This window comes from Diadema antillarum, unplaced genomic scaffold (genome assembly GCF_040938485.1).
Source record: "Diadema antillarum isolate AM-2024a unplaced genomic scaffold, OU_Dant_1.0 seq00000462_RagTag, whole genome shotgun sequence".
NCBI lineage: Eukaryota > Metazoa > Echinodermata > Echinoidea > Diadematoida > Diadematidae > Diadema > Diadema antillarum.
This window is the reverse complement of record NW_027271433.1, coordinates 253,310-272,014: the sequence shown is the minus strand read 5'-3', so window position 1 is coordinate 272,014 and position 18,705 is coordinate 253,310. Positions and strand designations below refer to the sequence as shown.

Below are 18,705 nucleotides of genomic sequence, written 5' to 3'. Positions count from 1 at the left end.
AGTTTCTCTTCTTTTTTCTTTTTTTTGGTTAAAAGTGTGTGCTCCACTTTCTGAAGCAATGTATCTCAGGTGTGATTGTTGAGATTATTAGGGAATTGTGCTCATTAAATGGCTGTGGTAGAATATGGCACACTGCATAGTTTAAAAGACATAGCCGTCAGTATGGCGCACTGTTCCACATGCCATGAACTGGAGTGAAAAAGGAAGTCAATATTTTTGAACTTTACCCTAATAGTTTTGTTTTATTGTAGTGGGTTTTTTTTCTGTTTGGTTACTAGACTTTTGATGATTACACAATGATCATGGATTGATAAATCATCGTTTTCTACACTATGTACAAGTGATAATTTCAGCCTATGTACACTTAAGGATTTATATACATTCAGCTCTTAAGTTCTGCAAAGACGTCTTGTTGTCAAAACTGGTGACCTTTATAAAAAAAGAAAATCTTTTATAATCACATTAATGGATCAATAGTGATTATTCAACTTCTTTGTATTTTAACCCCACAACAACGAAAAATGGTATTGAATAACGACTCTGCTTTGCTGGAAAAGATTACTCCTCCCTAGCTGTGCCAGCCCCCGTCCAATTAATTGTTGAATAATTAAAACATTGAAATAAAAGCTGATAAAAACCAAGACAACAACAACGCCTGTTACTCCCCGCTTGTACAGGGTCTATCAAAGGACAAGTCCTTCATGTGTTGCCGTTATATTGACATTTCTTCTTATCATAATTTTTACCAGAAAATACGAACACACCTTTCCCACCTTCGTGGTTTTACCGTTCTGGTTTGAGGTGCAGGTGTAGATGTCCTTATAAAAGAAAAAAGAAAAGAAAAAAGAATAATATCCTTGTATACCTTTGCACCTTTACTTTGCTTTTGTTGGTTAATATTTATTTCCCCGGCAATAATAACAATAATAATAATACATATTCCACTCTGATCGAATATGTTGAATTGTGAATATCAAGACATACATACTCACAATATGGAAATGCATGTTTCTTACCATATTTCCGCCTATAAATTTAGTGTGTAAGCGCACATAGGAATCACTGTGTTGGTCGCTCGGTCAGTCACTCCGTTGCAAAATTTTGTCTCTCGAACACGTTGACTTAAAATCTAGCAAACATATCCGAAACAGTATGTAGATGTGCAAGTCTGATTTGTCATCAATGTTGGGGCAATATGTTGCCATGGAGACAAACTCTATTTGAGGGTGGTAAACCATATAAATATTTTGCGTTTGACCTGAAATTTGGCACATGCGACGACTGAAGAATTCAAAATCGAATGTGCAAGATAAAAATTTCGTCAGTGTCGAATAACGTGCTCCAGTGGTAAAGTTATCTTGAGAAAAAAAAAACACATAAAATGTTGTGGGCGAAGTAGCTTCCTTAAGTTTGTGACTTAAAATTCAGCAAAAGTGACTCCTACAAGACGGCTGTGTGCAGAACATTTTTTTTTCATTCAAGCTTGGATTTTGCGTTCTAATTCAAATCTTTTTTCTTCGGATACCAACCAAATATTAAACTAGAAAATAGAAAGGCTTGATTTACTTTTCTTTTCAAATTTCGTGGAAAACTGAGAAAACCCGTCATGTGTCAGTAGTATACCAATTGTATAGATTTTTGTTTTTTAATTTCTTGGAAGGAGGTGACGATTGGAGACCGTGAAAGACAACGGCTGAGGCGGAAATGAGTTGACGGTTTAGCTGTTATGATTGTTGTCATCTTCCTCGAAGTACATGAAGTCCTACAAAAGAAAAATGAAACCATAGACACCAAGTAACATACACAAAGGTACTTGTAGATACTTGTAGTAACACCAGCATTAAGACTTACAATATTATGACAACGCGTGATAGCACTTCGCATCACCTATTGCGTAACATCACTTTATGATACATGCATACGGCAACTACATGATAAGAATTATGAAACTAAAAGCTGCATTAAACCTGAAATTGCTTTATTCCCTCATTTGGAAACTAAATGGTAGCAGGGCAGACCTGAATTCGTGTTCTTTGACGAATCTCACGATTTCAGTCGTACTTCTGTTAACATATCATAACTAACGGAAGGATATTAGGTGGCGTAGTGAAATGGGTGGGCTGCACGATAATTCCAACAAAGTCAACTATCCATCAAACGTGTGTTTGTTGTTGTTTTAAGGTTAAAAAAATAAAAAAGAAAGAAAGGAGTACTATATACGTAACAACCAATGGCAAATCATCACGAATTCTTTCCCAACTTATGGTTTCGTATTTCAAGAAATGGCTTCAACAAGGATCTTTTTCACAAAACAGTTTCCTGTTCGTGCTGAAACCATAACTTCGCTAAAGTTTACTAAACCGGATGTCAAATTTACCGACTACCTAATGTGCCCCTCTGAAGAGCGTAAACTTTCGCTCTCTTCAGAGGAAACGAGTGTGAGTGGATCAAGACTCCGGACACTTCCAAATTACACTCTTGGTTCGAATCCAGCCAGGCATACGTGCATGATAGATAGTTTACCCGTTTCGGCAGTTTTAAGCAAGTTATGCAAATAGATCCCTGACAGTGCTGGGTAATAGGTTCGGAAAGGCCTTATATCGAGAAAAGTACTTGAACTGAAGACACTAAAAGAAAAGACCTATATTGTTATCATCTCTATGATAAGATATATATTCAACAATCCGGAGAAGGGAAAAATAACTTTATGAATTATACTTACGATGAGAAAGACTGCTCCCAGCATCACAGCCTTCATCCTTACGTCAAGGTCCATGGGAACTAATTGGGAAAGAGATGCATAAGACTTAGAACCAGTCCTTTATCACTAACTTATACGCTACGGAGGAAAGCCAATTCATGTAATAAAGCATGCAATCTGCGTTAGTTCGTTCAAGAACACGAAGTGCATAATGCTTGGCTTTTATGTCATAAATTTTACGTCATCATGATATGTGAAACTCATGCTGTGGACTTACGTTTATATCATGGTCACTATTAGATATATATTGCTCGGGTACTTTGCAGCACGCGAAAATCTGGTATATGATGGAAATTGACAAATCTGAGGTAAGATGTGAGTTACATGGGATACAAGAAAACCTATAGTGAGCTCCACTTTATTTCGTGTTTGTTTGGTTGTTGTTGTTGTTGGTGGTGGTGGTGGTGTTGTTGTTGTTTTGGGGGGTGGGGTTGCATGTGCGTCCGTGCTCATGGCACAGCTCTCTGATGATGGCTAGTCAATCGCCAAGCGGCTTTAAAACCACATAACTTGTGCTCTGAATTACAGGAGACATCATTTTGTGGTAAAAGAGAGGGCAGGCATCCAAATAGTATACAGCAACATCAATATCATCATTATGATTCTCATTGCCTCTGCCTACGAGCCAAAAAAACTCCAAAAAACTATTGCCCCTATTATTTTACTACTTGTAGAACTTACAGGAAACTCCGAAGTTGTCAGCTTTCGTGTACATCTCCTTGACAAATCCACTCCATTGCTTGCTAATCCTGCCCACTTCGTTGATCGAATCCTTGTCCATGACCTGTGTGTGGCAGGAGAAATGCTTAAATGAAGTATATTTCTGCAACTGAATCTTACGCACAGTGAGTGATATGATATTATCACGTTGGTATACATGTATTGTTTTAAAGAGGCATTTAAAGAGCATAATAGCAACAGGAGCAGTAACTTAACAGCGTTTGCGTTAACCTCTAACTTTGGGTTTATTGTTATTGTTATTACTATTATTATTATCATTATTATTATTACTGTTATCACAATTGCTATTATTATCATTATCATTGTTATTGTTATTATTATTGTTATTATTATTATTATTATTATTATTATTATTATTATTATTATTATTATTATTATTATTATTGTTGTTATTATATTCATTTTCATTTCTAAGGGACTGGGTACAGAAGGTTGTACATGAAAGGCCAAATGGATGACAGTCGCTGCATGACTCTGAATACAAAGGCACGTCACTGACGGAATTCAGGTGTTAAACAGAATGTTCACAGCAGGCAGACTTCGTCAAGAGACAAGTTAAAGGAGGAGGAGGAGGAGAATGGAGAGGAGGAGGAGGAGAAATACAGGAAGATGAAGAGAAACGAACAGAGAATTGACATGATGAGATAGGGAATAAAGAAAAAGATGACGACCACACGAGAGATAGAAGAGCAGATATCAATTACAAAAATAGGGCCGATTTGCAAAGCAGAGTAACTATTAAAGAGGCAAGATTATTCATTTGAAAAAGAAGAAGAAAGAGAAGAGGAGGAGGAGGAGGAGAAATACAGGAAGATGAAGAGAAGCAAACGGAAAATTGACATGATGAGATAGGGAACAGAGAAAAAGATGACGAACACACGACAGATAGAAGGGCAGATATCAATTACAAAAATAGGGCCAACTTGAAAGCAGAGTAACTACTAAAGAGGCAAGATTATTCGTTTGAAAAAGAAGAAGAAAGAGAAGGAGGAGGAGGAGGAGAAGGAGGAGAAGAAGAAGAATTAGGGCCCGAAAAAGAGAACACGATGACAGAAACTAAGGGACAGAAAAGGACAGTCAAATGTCAATCTCTGGGAATCATAAGAGGAAGACATGGTTCACCTTGAACTCCTGGTCGCAGGTGCAGCACGCCCCCTGGCAGATACAGCACGGACCCTTGACCCTCAACACGCAGTTACGAGACGCGTCCAGGATCAGGTAGTTCGGGTACCAACCCGTTTGACTGGAAGTAAATATATATTTAGTAAGTCAAATACCAGTACATGGAAAGACTTAAATTAATAGATAGATAGATAGATACATACATACATACATACATACATACATACATACATACATATATACATACATTACATACATACATACATACATACACACACACACATACACACATTATACACATACAGTAAAAATCTGTCGTAGCAACCACCTGTCTACAGCAGCCATATGCCGTATACGACCACTAAAAACAATTCCTCCCGGGAGAAAAAAGAAAGCATGTTTAAGGACCTCTCTATAGCGGGCACCTGTCTATAACGGCCACTTTTTTCGTCTCCCTTAGATGGCCGCTATAGACAGGTGTGGCTGTACATGATTATTATATACATTCATTGAAAGATAGAAAAGTTGCATTTTTTCGCATCATATACCCTTCCTCTTAATTATATGTGCTTGCTCCCGATTTCAAATTTTTGATTGAGGGCATTAATGTCATTGTGTCATAATGTCATTATTGTTGGCCAAAAAGTGAACCCCCCACCCCGGGCGCCCGTAGAGGGGCAACTTACGCCTGTCGTACATAGCCGACGACCTGCCCAACAGGGGCCTCTACGGTGATCTCCATAGCACAGCAGTCAACGTTGGCACACCAACAGCATCCTGCGCAAAACTTGAACTCTCGGGTCACACGCATCACTTCCTGTGGTTCGATGGAAAAAATTCCAGAAGGTAAAAAAGATGTTTACAATTGTAGATAAAAAATGATATATATGTAAAAATAATATATCGATAATCATATTATAAAGGTTAAAAAAAAAGTCAGAAGTTAAAATGTCACCGACAGTAGCTATAGTCTGAGGTAAAAATGGCACAGGTAAAAATACTATATGAGTTAAGACTTTGGCGGTAAAAACTGGCGGAGGTCAAAGGAACATTGCGAGCAATGTCAAAGGTTGAACTATCATGGACAGTATTGTCTAAGGGATAAGTGCCATTGGTAAAAAAAATGTTTTAAAAAAAGAAACGACGTTAGCGGCAAAATTGTCAGAGGTAAAAATAAAAAAGGTAAAAATAAAATAGGTAAAATAGGCAGAGGTTTGTTTTGTTTTGTTTTTTTAATGCACGATATATGATCAATGAACCGTTATCGGACAATTGATCGAAAGCGATTTTTTTTTCTTTAACTGATTGAGCTATACAAACAGTACAGTTTAGGTTTCAAGTTACTTTACAAGCTGTTACATTTTCATATCCCGTCTACTCACGTATGAAAGTCATGGAAAGGATATTGAATAAGATTTATTTTCCATCTATTTTGTATTATCGGTAAACAAAGGAATACGGATCAGCGTCATTACAACTGAAATATTCATTTTACTGTACCAACATTTACAGTTCCAGAAACATAATACATATAATACAGATGTAGATATGTATTATGCAGATATAGGTATGATAATAATGATTACAAGAAAGACGTACTAACTTATGTGGATGCATATTGCTTTATGATTTATACACAATACGCTCACCACAAATATCAAACAACCAAATTAACATTAATCTCTCTGTTGCTATAGGTTCATATATTCAATCTCCCATCCTTTCCCTCGTTCTCTCTTTCTCTCTTTCTCTCTCTCTCTCTCTCTCTCTCTCTCTCTCTCCCTCCCTCCCTCTCTCTCTCTCTCTCTACCTCTCGCTTCGTCTTTCACACACTCTCTTTCCCTCCACCATTATCTCCTCTCCCCCTTTTCTCCCTCTTTCCCGCTTATCATTTCCCCTCTTTTTCCCAAAGAGTCCTCGATATTTATAACCTCTACTAATGGACCGGTCAATATAACCCGTCCATCGTGGCATATCAAACTATACTTAAACGTGTCTCCTTGCGTTTTCTCCCACAATAAAAGTGTCATTATCGAGGCATACATAAAACACCTACCTGTCCGTTATTGTCTGTAAGATGCATGGTGAACCCGCGCGTGTTACCACAACACTGCCTCTGACACGTCTCGGACTCTGTGTGATGAAGAAAGACAAAAATTATGATATTTCTGTAATCTACTCAGAATGCACTCTACGATACATTTACTTCGATATTCATCCACTTTAACAGGACCTATTGCCCCCCCCCCCCACCCCCTTCCCCTGGATTTACGGGACAAACACTGTGCACTGTTAGAAGCTGAGTAAAAAAGAAAACATAGAGGTAAATTAAAACACATCACAGGGATATATCTAACAGTGATAACACGGAGATTTGATTTTAAATGGCAAAATGGGACAAACACTCTACACTTTTAGAAACAAAAAGAACACAGAATTAGAAATAAAACACATCACATGGTTTTCTCTAACATCGATTATATTGAAATTTTAACTGGCAAGTATGATATATCGCGACAATCAAATTTTTATAGCGGACGCATTGCACATAAACATTAAAACTCCCCTGTGTTTTATTTTGGGCATACATAGACTTTTCCATGGCTAATTCCCCATTAAATGTTTCAGATGATTTCTTCGAATTATATTAGTAAATTTTCTATTGTATACAAAATACGGAAATCAAACACACAATTTACACAACTGTTCATTTCGATATAAATTTTATCATGTTACATTGTATGTTAATAACAAGTCTGAGAGTTGAACCACTTGACCTTACGTTATGATATTCATATTTTCAATACAACAAAAAGAATACATCATTACAGAGTTAATGGAAGAGAGTGTATATGATCGTTTTCACGCGATTATATACTTATTAGATTCTGACATGACCTGGGCATTTCCGTTCATTAAAACGAGAGAACAAAAAGACTGCGTAAAATGATATATTTACGTCTACATAGTTTCGATACGAGATCTTTCTTGCAGTTGCGTATGATTACACCCTTTGAGATCCATTAAACAATCACAATTAAATGCGGTTAAATTAGAAATATATATGAATATTGGATACGGAATTGAAAAGACAATGATAATCGCGCCTCTCCATTATCGTAAGGTCAGTAAACTATAAGACAATAACTGTCAACATAAGCATGTTCAGTTTAATGATAATAGTCCCCTATGCCATCTTTAATCACCGATTAAGGTTAAACGAGATTGCTGCCATTATGTCGATCAGGACAATAATAATGACTGGCCTAATTGACCCTCCTTCCGCGTAGCTAGGCCCAAGTGAGCTGGTCGCAATAATCATTTGGTGCTTTGATACCCGTAAAGACATTGAACTGACCAGCGAGCGATTAACATTGATTGTGAAATAACTTAAAAGTCCCCCACCTACATTACATTGGTATATATTCCTCTGAAATCACTGATGATTTGGTGTCACAAATTTAAAGCGACCTTTGTGTGGCATTTGCTTCCTGGGCAGTCTTCTACATGTATTACTGACAGGGAGATTGGAGGGATGGGGACACATTCTCTTCCCATTAAGTCAACAGAAAGGCAATATATCTGAGTAGTCCTTTTTCGAGATGTGCAAATATCTGTACATAGGCAGATGCATTTGGTTGCCATGGGTACGGAAAGCCACCCCATGATGCGGAATGGGTCCCGCTCGGCCATTTACGCACAGAGTTCACACAGATACACACGCAGTGTTTAATCTGTGTCATTGAGTAAGGTATATGGGGAAAATGTAATGCTGTGAATTAAGCGGCAGTGTAAATCATCCTTGATTAAAGAAACCCATTTTCATCGACTTTCTAAAATTCTCATTACAGCTCAAAGGTTAAAGCGAATTTTGATTAGTGTATTTTGATTGAGAGAGGATATGACATAATTTTTTATATTATCAATCATTGCTATCTAGTATAGTCCTATTTCTGAAATTATTTAAGACATAGAGTCGATAATCTATCTCTAATTCAAGAAGAGGATGACTGGATATCACATCCAGATTCAACAAAATAAATTTGACTTGCTAATTGAGTTGTGCAAATATCTAACAGGATCGCCTAGACTCTTTCATGATGGTCTGAAATATAAAACATAAGTAGGCCATTGGTAACACATAGAGTGTACAGAATAGTGCGTTTTCAATCCATGCAGATGAAATATTACGGAACACCCGTTTGGAAGACTAATTGGCTGGGATAGGAGTGTACCATGATAATGGAGGTCAAATATTTTACGAACGCGATATTAGACGCATCATTTCTCGCTTTGCGCTGATGGACAGTCTCTATAATAGACGAGAATCCACTCTAATGCAGTGTTAACATTGACTCAAGAAGTGACCAACCCCTCTGCGGTACCTCATCTAGGCTTATCAAACAGATCACAGCGTACAGACTGCATCGTATACCATGGACTCGATTCTTATCCGCCATGCGAATGCTCAAAGGGATATCTCCCAAACATATTTTTGCGTGGATGCCCATAATACAAAAATATTACGTTAACATTTGTGGAAGTTCATGGGAAATCCAAAGGTTGTGATTTATTTCATGTGTCGTCCTATTTAGGAACGCTATCTACATTTTTGCAGAATAGTAGGGCCTAAATTAAGATCTAGAAAAAGTTACACACACACACACACACACACACACACACACACACACACACATATATATATATATATATATATATATATAATACTCAAGAAATAAAATAACTCATAATTCATCCAGGATGACGAAATTCGTTATTGACCTAGCTCCTCCAGAAAGGAGTGGGGACGGACAAGGGTCTTAGAGAATAATTATCAGCCTAAGATATGGAGGTAATGTGTACTCTTCATGGACTTTTATGCTTTTCAGTGGTACCTTCTGGTCGGGGTTGGTCGCGGCGCCAGATCGCAGTCAGCGGTCAACAGCTTTCATCAGGGAATTAATGGTTAGCCAAAATACGGTCATTGCGTTTGATTTTGAGTCACGTGAATTTGCGATGAGGGTCGAATTTGTTGCATTATGAAAGAGTGGACTAAGATTTTTCTGACTTACCTTCAGCGGCGTGAAATATTTGCTGTCCCAGACTGTTCTTGACTTGGTATTTATTACACGTCTCCCAGCTGGTAAACACTGGAGAAAAAAATAAGAAAGAATGTTAAGAGAGCATAATGACTGTTATGACTGTATAAACTTTTCAAGTATATTCAATATTTCATAAGAATATATTGTCATACCAAGAGCATACAGCTTACTCCCTTTTCACAATGTACAATGACATTTAATCGATGTTACTCTGCATCGCTCCATCCGTCCACACGAAAGACTTACATTATCCAACATTAGATCAGGAGATAAAGATTGTCAATATACCTTACATACTGTAGCTTCTCAGAACTCGGTATGCTCTACGTATCGAGGCTATGAGGAAGATAGTACCTTGGAGGCAACGGCTTAAAGCATGTTTTCCGACGAAAAGTCTACCAGACTCGTCGTTACAGAAGAACCATTCTTTCATGATCATGGCACTTTTGGAATTTACCAGCGTGTGTTGGTACCAATTATTTTAAGATGAATCAAAGCTGATTGTGTACTCGGATAGACATTATAACCTGAGGATTTTTACTCAATGAATTGATAATTGCAAGCACATTTTGTCTCCCGCATTTTTGGAGAATGAGACTCGTAAACATTCACAAACCAAAATGGACATACCGACATATATAGAAGGGTGAATAGTGTAAGTATGCAGCTACCATGGTGTACAGTTCATTTGATCTTTGTGCGCACAATGACAGTATCAGAAACATCATTTAAAACGTGGATAATCATAATGAATGAGGAAAATTACCTGACACATACAGACATGCAAATTTACGCGCGCGCGCACGCACACACACACACACACACACACACACACACACACACACACACAGAAACGCACATACATTTACACGTTTGCATACACACACACGCACAAGATGAAACACACAGTTACCTTCGAAAAGCTCCACCTGCTGATGTACAAGAATCTGGTCGATGAGGGTAAGGTATTCCAGACCAGGGGGGCACTCGGCCACTACGTCCTGCGGGGCGGGCATCCACTGCACCTGCTGCGCACTGCCGGGTTGCGTCGTCATCTGTGTTTATGAATGGATATTCATGCAGTAAAGTGTTCATGTTATCGAGATAGATAGATAGATAGATAGATAGATAGATAGATAGATAGATAGATAGATAGATAGATAGATAGATAGAGATAGATAGATAGATAGATAGATAGGTAGATAAATAGATAGATAGTTATACTAATAGAGTACATTTATAATGCGCCGTATCTATCATTACTGATACTCTCGGCGCATGAGAGCCTGTATAATTCAACGCATGTTGTGTACACCATAAGTCATGAACAGCTAACAGTACAACCCTTCAAACCCATTCCGTATCCAATAATACATAAAATTAACCAAAACTACATTTTAACAAACATGATTTAACTAGAGTCTTGAAATGAGAGTATGATAGATAGATAGACAGATAGATAGATAGATAGATAAATAAATATGATAGATAAATAAATAGATGATAGATAGATAGAATGATAGACAGATAGACATATATATAGATATGTGAATGAATAGATAGATAGATACATACATACATACATACATACATACATACATGTGGATAGAGGCACACACAGACAGGGAAGGGAGGAAAAGAGATCGAATGATATTCAACAACTTTTTATCACAGTTTACTCTAGTAATTTCAAATCGATAATGCTGATTATTTATAAGAAAACAAACAGGTATATATTGACATTGCCCTTATTGAGAAAAAAAATATAGCAACAGCTCCCCGAACAATGAATATAATAGATTTGCAGTGCTTTCGTATTTGTACATACATTCTGCTTACTCCTTTGTCACCAGGGCTTGGATTTATCTCACAACATCCTCTTTTAGATGAGCATGGAAAACATAATATGCGTCAAACCTTCTTGCAACCCATATATCACTTTATCACAGGCAAAGTTTCCTAGGTCGCATCCAAGAGGACGGGAGAAAATTTTTTAAACTTGCATTAATTTCGATTTGCTCAATGCAATCAATACATGTTTTTTTTTTTCAAATGATAGAATTTATTGATTTCTCGAAGCAACATAATTTTACAGAGGATAAATGAATTACAAAGTTATTATTTCAACACAAAAACATTTCTTTGATACAAGCAATTTAAACACATATCTGTGATTTTATACTTTTTTTTTCAAATATTTAAATATCTTCTTACTAAAAAACATACTATAAAGGGTCGTACATGCGAGAATGCGAAAATAGGATAAAACAACTTTTGGCAGTCCGAAAGCCCGCCCAGGCCCGCCCGACATGGCGACGACGAGTGCACATTGAATAACTTCCACAGGACCATTGCAATTGACTACACACAGCCCCGCCGCCGTACACAAGTGTAACACTTGAGCTCAGCGACAGGGCCGGGCACAGCCACATTGCGATGTACAGCTAATAAAAGGAAATTCGTAAATACTAATAGGCCCCATGGACAGAAAATCTAGAAATTAGCAAACAACATTCACCCGCCGTCCCCACGCTCAGGCAGGCCCCCAGCGGACTTCCGGCAAGCCATTGGAACGCCAAGGATGCACCCTGCCCGAAAGTATGTACAGTGTATACATTTACATTACACACGCCACACCCAGGTAGGCTCCTAGAAAGCCACCGGGTTGCCACGAACATACCCTGCCCGAAAGCATGCATAAATAAACTTACATCATAACAACGTTAAAAGAAACTCGCGGGTACATAGACCTTTAAACTATTTTCATGCATACCTCCCCGGCAAAGGTTGCTCCAGGCAACCCGTAAACACGTCAATATCCACCTGACGTTGCAACAACTAAATGTATGCAAGGTGGATTCCAAGTATGGAATTATTTTCTACAAACAAAATCGAATGTTACCAGTTTCCGAGAGAAAATACCTCCATATATTTGACTACGAACCAAATGAAAGTGTTGCATCAGCCCCATCCTTGAATCATCAAAAAACATGAAATACACTATATTAACGAAACAACATCAGACAGTTCAAATAAGTTGAACATGTCTCCATTTATCTAAAAACACAGTGATTTTACCTTGTTTTAGATATATGATTTCTTCAATTTCATAATGATGTTTCAAAGCTTTTTGAAATAACGCCAAAGATAATGTACCGTTCTTACATCTTGTGGCGAATATGTAATATTTGGCATATAAAAAAACAGAATTCAATGTAGTGAAAGGACCATTTAAGATTCCAAATATGAAATCGTTAAATGTGAGAATAACTTCGTCTTTCAAAACTTGTCTTTGGAACTCTCTCAAAAAACGTTGAGTATAAGGGCACTCCCAGAACAAATGTGTAATTGTCTCGGTTGTATCTAAACAAAAGGTACATAAATCAGAATCTGACAAACCAATTTGTTTTAGCAGTTTATTCACCCCGAGGATGTTCTGTAGAATCTTGAACTGAAAATAACGCAATTTTGTCGACAATGAACTTTTAAAAGGAATGTCAGTGACTGGTTCTATCAAAATTGAATTCCATTTTTCTTGTGATTTTGGAACTTCACGAAAATTATCTACGCATTTTCTATGAATAAATCTACATACTTTAGGAGCTTTCTTAATTTCAAGAATCAGTTCTTCTTGATAATTTTTATCTTGAGTTTGAGGTTTTTTAACAAGATTTTTCCAGTTAAGAGGAATTGCAGATATGATGGAAAAAAAATCCAAAAAATTGCATTGAATTTCATATTTATTTCTAAATTGTGAAAATGAAAGAAAATTACCCTGTTCATTCAAAATATGATAAATTCTCGTAATACCTTTATTTATCCAATTATGCTTAATAACAACTTTTCCATTAATTCTAATGCAAGAATTATTCCATATAACCTGATTATGAATATATCTGTCAGGAGGGTTCTGAGAAAAAACTAAATTACTCCAGCAGACAAGAATTTCTCGTATGAATATATTTCCGACCTGATTAATCATACCCTTGCAATCAAGATTACAAATCCAAAATAAGTCTCCACCGAGATCTTTCATTGACAAGTCAAAAAAGCATTTCCAGCTACCCCTACTATCAGGGTTTAAAAAGCGTTTTACCCATGCGGTTTTAAGACCAACAATCATTGACTGAATGTGTATCATTCGTAGTCCTCCCTCACTATAATCTCCAATAATAATTTTCCGTTTGATCTTATCTGGCTTCTTGCTCCATATAAATGAATATATAACAGACTCAATTTCTTTAATGAAATCATCTGGAGGCTTTGGAAGAACAGAGAATAAAAATACTAATTGAGATATACCGAGAGATTTAACAAGAGTAATCTTACCTATTGGGGTTAAATTTCTAGGAGCCCAAACTCTAAAAATTCTTTTCAGTAATTCCATTTTAGGCTTAAAATTGAGTTCAAATAAGTCATTTGGGTTTGTAGTAAAACGTATACCCAAAAGGCGATAAGGCCCTGGTGAATATGTGAAACCCAAAAAGGATACATCTGGAGGATGGGCTTTGTAATATCCTAAAGCAATAACATCTGATTTGTTGCGGTTAATACACAAGCCAGAATATATTTTCAGTTGATTTATAATATACATAATTCTGGCAAGAGAGTTTGTGTCTTGAACATAAAATGTTGTATCATCAGCATACATACTTATCTTTATTTCAACATCATTGATTATGATCCCTTTAACGTTATCATCTCTTTTAATCCATATACTCATTATTTCATTGCAGATTATAAACAGTAACGGGCTAAGGGGGCATCCTTGGCGCACACCTCGCGTAAGATTAAAGAACTCAGAGGCATGACCATTATTTACAACACAAGAATGAATATCAGTATACAAAATTTGCACCCAGGAGATCAAATCATCTCCAAAGTTAAAGTATCTTAAGGCTTGAAACATATATGACCATTCCAGTTTATCGAATGCCTTTTCTATATCTGCTAACAGCATAAAACCAGTAGCTTCACAGTCAATCATGTCTAATGCCAGTCTAATATTTTCACCAATGAATCGCCCCTTCATAAAACCGGTTTGATCACAACTTATTATATCAGACAACACTTTCTTTAACCTTTGGGCAAGACATTTTGCCAAAAGCTTGTAATCAGTATTCAGAATAGATATGGGCCGCCAATTCTTCAAAAAAAGTAAATCCTGATTTTTTTTTGGAATAAGGTTAATGATTGCTCTCCTTTGGTCCAGGGATAATTTGCCTGAAGTAAAAGAGAAATTGAAACTATTAAGTAACATTTCTCCAAGATCTGTAAAAAAGAATTTGTAAAATTCACACGGGAAGCCGTCAGTTCCTGGAGTTTTATTATTCTTCATAGTTTTAAGACTGTGTAGACATTCATTGAGTGTGATCAAACCTTCACATTTTTCTTTTAAATTTTCAGACAATTTAATTTCCTGAGTGTCTCTAGGTAACAAATGTTCAAACTCTACAGTAGGAGGATTACACGACGTGTAAATCACCTTATAATAATCTTTGACAGTGTTTAAAATATCTTTTGTCGATGAAACAAGTTCACCATTATCATGGCAAAGTTTGGTAATAAGTTTTTGTCTCTGATTCCTTTTCTCCAAATTCAAAAAATATCGAGTGTTCTTTTCACCATTCTCGACCCAGTTTGCTCTCGATCTAATAATGACACCCTGAGTTTTCTTTTCATACAAAACATTTAAATCATCTCTGTAACATTTTATCTGTGGGCCAGAGAATCACAAGGATTAAGAACATAATCAGATTCTAAATTACCTATTTTCTCAAGCAAATCATTTTCATATTTCTTATTCTCTTTTGCTTTCTTAATAGAGTATCTAAGAGTCAAAGATCTCATTTGACATTTCAAAAAATCCCAAAAAGTATTTGGGTCTAAAATTTCAAAATATGAAGTTTTAGTTTCTTTAATACAATTACGAATCTGTTCAACATATGTTTCATCTTGTAAAAGAGATGTATTAAATTTCCAAAAACCACGTCCTCTGATTTCATTTACTACAGAAAAATTAAGGGATATTGCTGAATGATCTGTTTTAAAACCAGGAGAGATCTCACATTTGTCAACTTGAACAACTAAATTACATGATATAAGAAAAAAATCTAAACGACAAAAGATATTTCTCGAATGCCAAGTATATGTACGAGTTTTAGGATTTCTAAATCTCCATACATCAATAAGATTATATTCTTCCATTATTTCATTTATACAAGCAACACTATTATAATGAGTAATTGCTCTGCCTCCTTTCTTATCTAGGTTAACATCTAAAACACAATTGAAATCACCTCCCCAAACAATTGACTCACAGTCAAATTCAGACAGTTTCTCCAAAACATCAAAAAAGAACAAAGAGTCATCAATATTTGGACCGTAAACGTTGACAAGCGTAATTTTTTGATTATCAAGCAAAGCGTCCAAAATAAGAAGTCTTCCATTATTATCACAATAATGTTTATTAATTGTAACCAGCGAGGCGTCTTTAAACAATATACAAACACCTCTACTGTTTGAGGCACCATGAGAAAAATAAATTACACCATGTCCCCAATCTTTCGCCCATATACTTTCATCTTGAGGGGAGGAATGAGATTCTTGAATGAAAAAAATATTTGCGTTTTTACTACGTAACCAGTTAAACATTTCTAAGCGTTTAACTCTGTCACGAAGACCTCTGACGTTCAATGAATATATACCAAATTCATTCATAGATAACAGTAGGTTCTTTTACTCAGAAAACACGACCTCATTAAAAACAGACTTTGTAAGTTAACTGATCCCGAAACACTTCTAATACAATAGTATGAGAGCTTGGTACCACACACATCAACTTGCATTGAAAATGTAGAGCTAATACGACATATGTATTTGTTCTTTCCTCTATCCCTTTTAACATGAAAATACAAAATCAGGCTTGCTTCGCGAAAAAACAAAAAACATTTCCAAAACATGGCTGCTATGACAAACACGAATCAGACTCCGATTCCGAGAGCCGCACTGCTAAGCACGACTCCTACAAGAAAACATATAAAAAGCCGTTTAGAGCAAAAACAATTTCGGCATAAGAACTGAAACAGTATCACATATTGACTCGCGTGAATATGGAGCTGCTGTTTAGGTGCTTAAAATATGGCAGAACATAAGGATGTAAATGCACGACTACAAACTCACAGTGCGGTAAGCCGATCTTGGCCGTAGCTGCCGTGTCTAGGACTGAAATAGTAACGAACGAAACCCCGAGCGACCGGCGTGAGGATTCACAGACAAAATACCCAGCTAGCGGCTGCAAATGAAATGAATGATAGTCACAGTGCGATGTGCCGGTCCTTTGGCCGTAGTTGAGTGTCCAAAGACTGATATAGCGACGTTTTTTACACCGAGCGACCGGGCAAAAGGATCCAAAAACGAATGATACCCAGCTACAGTGGCTGCGGATGAAATAAACAGTGGTCACGATACGATTTACCGCTCCTTTCGCCGTAGCTGCGTCTTCGAAACTGATGTAACGACGTTCTTACCACCGAGCGACCGGGCACAACGATGCATAGACGAATGATACCCAGCTAGCGGCTGCAAATGAAATTAACACAGGCGATATACCGGTCCTTTGGCTTTAAGTGCATATCCGAAGGCTGATATGGCGCCCATCCCGCCACCTCCTAAAGATTAAGAGTTAAGTAATAGCGACTTACTAGTAATTTCAACCTGTGGACACAACTACTCAGGGTGGGTATGAACCATGGCAGTGACAATACGGGTGAGGGGCTATGGATATTAACAATACATGTTAATATCCATCTCGGGATAGAATTATCTTCGACTTTGCCATTTTTTTTTTCACCAGTTGTGTGAGGTTTGCTGTAGGCGACATTGACTGTTCTTTCTCCATGCATTTTGCGCTACGTACGCACAACCACCCTAGTGCAGAATGTTTGTGAATCCTACGAACAGATTGAACCTGCTCGTACAATGAAACACACAATTAAATTGTCTGCCGTTCAAACGTGTAAGACAGTGAGCCCAGGATAGAGAGGAGTCTTTGCACCTGTCATGCCTGTTGCGTCATTGATGCAAGGTGTAATGATGGAGATCAACTTACCGGCATCGCTCCTGGTTGAACCGCCATGATTAAAGTCTTGGACACGCACTGATAGAGTCGGTAAACCAATCACCTGTAAAGTAAAGAGAAAATAAATCGTGACCAGCCAGCCGGTACAATATGCGTGGCATTGAACGAGCCATCAATATGATTTATTACACTCATTTTGATGATAGGAAACGTTCATGCCCAATCTATTTATATTTTCTACTCATCATTATGCGGAGTTAGAATGATACGGCACTAAAGCGAATGGTCACATAATGATATATATACAAAGTGAATCCACCCATACAGTTTCAAGGTATGTCTATAAATGGCCATGATCTTATGATATTACACAATTATTGACATAGCCTCGAGTCAGATAACTTTACGGTGGCATAACGAGCCTGTCTGGGCATCAAACCAGGGGGGTGCAGGGATGGAGAGGGTTGGATGTTAACTATACTCTATCCTGTGAAAATGGCAATAGTAAATCATATTACTGGTCTATAGACCAAACGCTCATTATTTGATCGCTAAGTTCCTGCAAGGAGAAATGTGGCAAACAAAGAAGATATACCCCTACAGAAGCTTCATCCATCGCAATTTCCATATACTAGCGTAAATAATATATTCCTGTATACACTAGTATATAAAAAAGATCAATCCAATCAGCATCATATTTTCATAAGTGCTTCATGTACACATTTGCATCCGATGCTCTTTCTAAATTGCACTCCCTTTTTTAACTAAGAAAAAAAAAGAAAATTGTGTCACACCCATCAAAACAGATAAAAAAAAGAAAGTCGATGTCAGGGAGAGTGAACGAAAGAGAATACGGATAAATAAACAAAAGATAATCATGCATACAACATGAGTAGAAC

At 37.0% G+C, this 18,705-nt stretch overlaps 1 protein-coding gene across 1 annotated transcript; it reads right to left on the bottom strand.

The window, feature by feature from the left end:
- Positions 1-1,642: 1,642 nt before the first annotated feature.
- On the bottom strand, positions 1,643-17,863 carry LOC139733142 (phospholipid scramblase 2-like). Its single transcript, XM_071643983.1, has 9 exons — positions 17,837-17,863; positions 10,640-10,781; positions 9,697-9,774; positions 6,681-6,757; positions 5,311-5,441; positions 4,625-4,745; positions 3,443-3,545; positions 2,723-2,781; positions 1,643-1,762 (listed from the first exon to the last, which is right to left on the bottom strand). The coding sequence occupies exons 1-9, from the start codon at positions 17,861-17,863 to the stop codon at positions 1,718-1,720; spliced, it is 783 nt and encodes a 260-aa protein (XP_071500084.1). The 3' UTR covers positions 1,643-1,717.
- Between the last annotated feature and the right edge of the window lie 842 nt (positions 17,864-18,705).